The sequence below is a fragment of the Labrus mixtus genome, chromosome 22 (assembly GCF_963584025.1).
Source record: "Labrus mixtus chromosome 22, fLabMix1.1, whole genome shotgun sequence".
In the NCBI taxonomy this organism is placed as follows: domain Eukaryota; kingdom Metazoa; phylum Chordata; class Actinopteri; order Labriformes; family Labridae; genus Labrus; species Labrus mixtus.
Genome location: NC_083633.1, coordinates 21367564 through 21375063, shown reverse-complemented (window position 1 = coordinate 21375063; position 7500 = coordinate 21367564). Strand labels below are relative to the sequence as shown.

The window sequence follows — 7500 nt, the reverse complement described above, 5'->3', positions numbered from 1 at the left end:
CAAACTGCTGAGAACAAACCTGTGTTTCCTGAGCCTCGGCCAGAGAGTCACCAAGTAAACCAACGCCGCTCGCTTTGATTTTACCCAAAAAGTGTCAACACAACGCCGTCCTGTGATTGTGTTTTTCTACCATGAGATGTGGCGTTCAGGTGTTTTCTGTTTCTTCCACAGGCCGTGGGTCAGCAGCTACTTCAGGAAGTTTCCCATGCACATCTACTGCCTTCCTGTCCAAGCTGCCAATCAAAGGGGCAGGAGGCGGGGCCTGAAAAAGAGGAAATGATTTGTTTGTTTTTTTAATCTGTTCATTAAAATTAATATCCTCACTTTGGTCGTTGCTGTTTCTATTTGTAAAAAAACCCACATATCTGTAGAACAGTCTGAACAAGAAACGTACAAGAACAGATTTGAATGAATAATAAATAATGAAGACAGGAAACAGTCTGTGTACAGGTCTGTCTACCTGATTGATCTTTACTCTGAATAAATGAACGTCCTCAGTCTGGACTCTGTGTGGTTGTTTAATGACCTCATAAACACTTTATTTGTAAAACATTTTTCACACAATAATGATGTTGCACAAAGTGCTTTACAGTGACTAGTGACTTTTACATTTTACTTTAGTTTGAATTCGTTTTTAAAGCTTGTTTGTTAGTTTAAGTTTATTTATTATAATTTCAGACCTTAATTTACATATATAAACATATATATACACACACATATATATACACACACATATATATACACACACATATATATACACACACATATATACATATATACTGTATGTGTGTGTATATATATATAAACATATATATACACACACATATATATACACACACATATATACATATATATGTGTGTGTATATATATATATAAACATATATATACACACACATATATGTATATATATACATATGTGTGTATATATATATGTGTGTGTGTGTGTATATATATATACACACACACATATATCTATGTATGTGTGTATATATATAAACATATATATATACACAAAAACATATATATATATACATATATATGTTTATGTGTGTGTATATATACATATATATACATATATATGTATATATATACATATATACATATATGTATATATATACACATATATGTATATATGTATATATACATATATATGTATATATATACATGTATTTATGTGTATATATACACATATATATATATACACACATATATATGTATATATGTATACATATATACATATATGTATACATATATACATATATGTATACATATATGTGTGTGTATATATATATACATATATACACACATATATATACACACATATATATGTATACATATATGTGTGTGTATATATGTATACATATATATACACACATATATATATGTATACATATATATGTATATATATATATATGTATACATACATATATATATGTATATATATATTTCAATAAGAGGAACAGCCTGTTTTCCATGCTGTACCTCAAACGCAGCATTACGTTTTTACGTAACTGCGTCACTGTCCTGCCCAGCCCTTCTTCTGTGTGCGTGCAGAGCTTCAGCCCTGAATCAGACATCATGGTGAGTTTTTAGTTAATTCTGCTCTTTTTGAACAGATTTAAACATTCAGGATTCTTCTTTATATTTCTAAGTGACAGCACGCGCACAGAGAATCTGTTGAATACTTCAGAGCTCGTGCGTCTTATTGTTAGCGTCCTGTTAGCTTTCAGTTAGCTCATCATGCTAACCGGTGAGCAGCACATGGGCTGTATGAATCCGTTAGCAGCTTAGCTTTCTGCGTCAGGCTGTTTGTGTGATTATTCACTGACTCTAATGAAGCTGTCCGGTCTGATAAAGCTAGAATCATATTCACTGTTATGTTTATGGATTAATTATTTGTTTGTAATTCGTCTTTATAGCCGAGAGAACCTGTTAGCATAGTTAGCATGTGATAAAGGCTTTGAGGCTGTCACGATGGACATGACTAAACAAAATATACAAAATATTTAAAAACAGTTTAAGAACATCAACATATAACTGCTATAACTACATATTATTAACATTTAATTCACTGCAGACATCAGTTTGTGATGTCTTTTAAAGATTTTACGATTAAATTTGGTCCAAAGCTTCTAGCGGTTTCCAGGATGAAAGGGGCGGGGCTCCGCTGATGCTGCGTTCACTGACTCTCGGAAAAAAAAGCTAAACGCTAAACTGCGTACGGAAGAGGATAAATAATGATGGGAGGAAGATTTTTACGCACTTAAATGTTAAAATGTTGAACAAACTAAAGTGAAGTTGCAATATTTAAATAAAAATAAGATGTTGAGAAATAAAGACGAAATGTAGATGATGAAGCTGAAATACATTTAATGTCAAACATCACAAAGCACACATTTAGAGCTTGATGAACACTAACAGAAATTCAACACTGACACATTCTTTATATTCTGTTTGTGTATAAATGTGGTTTTAATTGATGGGATGTTTGTCGCTGTCTCTCTGCAGGCGTCCTTATCAATGGCCCCGATCAACATCTTCAGACATGGAGCTGATGAGGAGAAGGCTGAGACTGCACGACTGGTGAGTTTGTCCAACTTATCTTCAGGTTTTTATTTTATTCTTTATAATAAAAGAACCTCTGAACGTTATCTGACATTTTCTGTTCTGGTGTGTTTTCTCTGCAGTCGTCCTTTATTGGCGCCATCGCCATCGGAGATCTGGTGAAGAGCACTCTGGGCCCCAAAGGGATGGTGAGTCCTGTTCACAACGATCTGATTATTATACAGATAATTAAAGTTTAAATGTGACCGTTAAAACTTAAAGATGGAGTCACTAGAAATGTAAACACAACATTCAAACGTGGCCCCGCCTCCTGCGCCCATCTCAAGTTTTCTTGACGTGATCCGTTTCAGGATAAGATCCTGCTGGGCGGAGGAAAGGAGGGTTCAGTCACGGTGACCAACGACGGAGCGACCATCCTGAAAGCCATCGGCGTCGACAACCCCGCCGCCAAAGTCTTAGTCGGTGAGTAAAGCTGCAGGTCAAAGTGTCTGGTCAGGACGCGTGACGCAGGAATCAAAGAAACGTTACTGAAGTTAAACGTTAAACTCCGCCCGTGTCTGCAGACATGTCGAAGGTTCAGGACGATGAAGTCGGAGACGGGACGACCTCGGTCACCGTGCTCGCCGCTGAGCTGCTCCGGGTAAAAAAAACACTCTGGACTTTATTTTCAAACCAACCAGACGACACGCGTAGCTGCTTATTTTAACCGTGATTCTTTGTATCGCAGGAGGCGGAGCTTCTCATCGCCAAGAAGATTCACCCGCAGACCATCATCTGCGGCTGGAGGAAGGCGACGGAGGTCGCCCGAGACGCTCTGAGGGAGGCCGCCGTCGACCACAGGTGAGACCGTTTAAAACGTATCAATGAATAACATGTTACCAACGCTCCCGTCTGTAACTCTATCCTTCTGTTTCCATAGCAACGACATGAGCCGTTTCCAGGAGGACCTGTTGAACATCGCCCGCACGACGCTCTCCTCCAAACTGCTGACTCATCACAAAGATCACTTCGCCAAGCTGGCGGTGAGCGCCGTCATGAGGCTGAAGGGCTCCGGGAACCTCGAGGCCATCCACATCATCAAGAAGCTCGGAGGAGGACTCATCGACTCGTACCTGGACGAAGGTGAGAGAGGAAGTGATGTCACGACCACCAGGCTGACCTCTGATTGGCTGCTGTAACGTGTTTCTCTTTTTAAAGGTTTCCTATTGGACAAGAAGATCGGAGTGAACCAACCGAAGAGGATCGAGAACGTCAACATCCTGATCGCCAACACGGGCATGGACACTGACAAGATCAAGGTACACACACACACATACGCACACACACACGCACATACGCACACACACACACACACACACACACACATACACATACATACACACACATATACACACACACACATACATACACACACACACACACACATACACACACACACATATACACACACACACATACATACACATACATACACACACATATACACACACACACATACATACACATACATACACACACATATACACACACACACATACATACACATACATACACACACATATACACACACACACATACATACACACACACACATACGCACACACACACGCACATACGCACACATACACATACATACACACACATATACACACACACACATACATACATACACACACACACACACATACATACATACACACACACACACACATACATACATACACACACACACACACATACATACATACACACACACACACATACATACACACACACACACACACACACACACATACATACACACACACACACACAGAGACACGTCAGCAGAAAACTTCAGTGGTACTCATGACACTTCAAAATCCTGTGTGTCTGTGTGTGTGTCTGTGTGTGTGTGTGTGTGTCTCTGTGTGTGTGTCTGTGTGTGTGTGTGTGTGTGTTTCAGATCTTTGGCTCCAGGGTTCGAGTCGACTCGACGGCGAAGGTCGCAGAGATCGAACTGGCAGAGAAAGAGAAGATGAAGGAGAAGGTCGATCGAATCCTGAAACACGGAATCAACTGCTTCATCAACAGGTACGAGCGAGCGTTCACACACTTCCTGCTGACGGGTCGTTGGGGCCCTGGCGGCGGTGAATAACCTCCACGTGTTTAATCCTGAAGTATGCAGGTGATCAAAGTGTCCAGGTGAGGGCGCTGCTGCTCTGTGTCGACTGATCGTCTCCTCTCTTTGTCTCCTCAGACAGCTGATCTATAATTATCCCGAGCAGCTCTTCGCTCGCGCCGGAGTCATGGCCATCGAACACGCCGACTTTGCCGGCGTCGAGCGCCTCGCTCTGGTCACAGGTACACACACACACACAAACACACACACAGCTCTATTTTTATCTCCTTTTTTTCTCAGTCCCTTTTCACAGTCAATTTAATGTTTGTTGCCATGACGATTTCAGACAGTCTCCCTGGACTCAGATGATTTCTGTCTTTTATTCCTGACACTTAATCTGTAATATTTGTCGGTTGTTTTTTCCGTCTTTTCGGCGTGCAAGTTCACGAGCGTCGTAAACATGTTGATCTTTGTGTTTGTGTGACCAGGAGGAGAAATCACCTCGACCTTCGACCACCCCGAGCTCGTCAAACTGGGACACTGCAAACTGATCGAGGAGGTGATGATCGGAGAGGACACGCTCATCCACTTCTCTGGAGTCGCCATGGGTACACACACACACACACACACACACACACTTTAACACTCAGGTCTCAGTGAGGCGGGATCCTCACCCTCTTCCCCCCCCTCAGGTGAGGCGTGCACCATCATCCTGCGAGGAGCCACTCAGCAGATTCTGGACGAGGCGGAGCGCTCGCTGCACGACGCTCTGTGTGTGTTAGCTCAGACTGTGAAGGAGCCACGCACCATCTACGGAGGAGGTACACACACACACACACACACACACACACACACACACACACACACACACAGAAACATGTTAATTGTTGTTCATCTGGGCATGGATCAAAGTCAGGTCGGGTAATCAGGCATTAAACCGTAATCCAACCGGTCAGGTTTAAATACTGGACGGTGCGTTCAGGTGCATTTAAGAAGCTTATGTGATGTGTTCAAGAACTTAAAAAAAACACTGTGGTGTGTTCAGGGACATTTAAAAAAAAAAAAACAGTGTAATGTGATGACACTATGGTGGAGAGTTGTGAATATGGTGTGTTCAGGGACAAAGTAATAACGTAGGGGTCATAGAGGAACCTGTAAAACCTAAAGTCGGTCTTTGCTAATAAAAATCCATTTGGGGATATATGGACATGAACAAATACTGTATGTGTGTTGATATGATACTCTCGCTGTTAGGCTGCTCTGAGATGCTGATGGCCAAGGTTGTGACTGATCTGGCCAATAGGACGCCAGGAAAGGAGGCGGTTGCCATGGAGTCGTTTGCAAAGGCTCTGATGATGGTGAGACGCTCTGCTCTGTGTCAGAGGATCTTTACATCTCTGTAGTGTTCACTTTGTATTGAACTGTTGTTTTATCCTCCAGCTGCCGACCATCATCGCAGACAACGCCGGGTACGACAGCGCCGACCTGGTGGCTCAACTGAGAGCTGCACACATGGAGAACAAGACCACCTACGGCCTGAGTGAGAACAAAACTTTGAGAGAGAAGCTAGAGAATATAAAAGTCTTAAATATATTAAATCCAATCAATAAAACGGTCCACAGCAACAATCCACCAAAAGTTCTTCAGGCTTCATGTGAGAGTTTGTTTGACGGCGTGCGTTTGACTCCCTCAGACATGAATGAAGGCACGGTGGGCAGCATGGTGGAGCTGGGGATCACAGAGTCGTTCCAGGTGAAGCGTCAGGTGCTGCTGAGCGCGTCAGAAGCTGCAGAGATGATCCTGAGAGTGGACAACATCATTAAATCTGCTCCCAGGTCAGTGCAGCACACCGGCTCACCTTTTATATACACGGCATAATTTTCTGTTTTTGTTTTGTTTTTAACTTCCTGGTTTTTGTTTTGCAGGAAGAGAGTCCCCGACCATCACCCCTGCTAGAGGACCAGGATGATGAAACGGGGGAGGGGATCAGTTTTGTTATTTATCACCTCTGTGTAGCTCAAGTTTAAGAAAACGCTCCGCTGTTTGTTTTTTTTCTCTGTCAGACTCTCTGCTGAAGCACTGCACGGTGCTAACAAGCTAACAGGCTAACGTTAGCCGCTTTGTTACGACACCGCTTAGGACGGACATTTGGATGTTGTTTGTTTTGTTTATTGAAATAAATGAACCAATCCTCAACAGTGGGTTTTATTGATGTCTTTATTCATTCACTGGTTTGTTTTTGCACCCCTCCACAAAAAAAGAAAATCCAACCGTATTCAAGTCTACGAGGAAAGAGCAAAGTCACTTTCTCTGCGACCAGAAGAATGTCGAGTTCTAAAACAAACGCAGAAGTCTGATGTTCATGTTTAGGGACAGACCTTTTGGTAGACACAGTATGTAGTTTCCTCCACCAGGGGGCTCTCAATCAAAACAATTCTACAATTCACTTATCAGACTCTTTTATCCAAAGCGACGTACATCAGAGAGTAAGAACAACACAAGCAAGGATCTAGAAAAAAGGGAACAATGTCAGTAAGAGCAAACGATCAGCTTTGAGTCTGATTGGACACACAGGTGCTGACAGGAAGTGACCAGAGGCAAAGCACAACATTGAGGGCAGTTCTTGAGAGCTCTAATCAGTATAGAAACCATCTTATAAGTCGTCGTTATCAAACAAAAACCATCGTCATTACCATCATCATCATCATCAATAATATGGAGACCATCATCATTAAGTTAGTAGGTATTCATGAAAGAGCTGGGTCTTTAGCTTTTTCTTAAAGGTGCAGAGGGACTCTGCAGATCACATGGAGTTTGGAAGTTCATTCCACCA

At 41.9% G+C, this 7500-nt stretch overlaps 2 protein-coding genes across 2 annotated transcripts in view; both read left to right on the top strand.

Moving 5' to 3' along the window:
* Positions 1–1437: 1437 nt before the first annotated feature.
* Positions 1438–6863, top strand: cct2 (chaperonin containing TCP1, subunit 2 (beta)). Its single transcript, XM_061029479.1, has 16 exons — positions 1438–1582; positions 2510–2584; positions 2689–2754; positions 2917–3028; positions 3130–3206; positions 3294–3406; positions 3486–3688; positions 3764–3864; positions 4512–4639; positions 4806–4909; positions 5156–5275; positions 5360–5488; positions 5922–6025; positions 6108–6207; positions 6361–6502; positions 6593–6863. Exons 1-16 carry the CDS (start codon positions 1475–1477, stop codon positions 6621–6623), a joined length of 1713 nt encoding a protein of 570 aa, XP_060885462.1. The 5' UTR covers positions 1438–1474; the 3' UTR covers positions 6624–6863.
* Positions 6864–7001: 138 nt separating this feature from the next.
* nots (nothepsin) overlaps positions 7002–7500 on the top strand; it is a 6380-nt gene continuing 5881 nt past the window's right edge. The window contains exon 1 of the mRNA XM_061029481.1: positions 7002–7500. This exon is cut by the window's right edge and continues 578 nt beyond it. The gene's annotated coding sequence lies outside the window, so the exon portion shown is untranslated.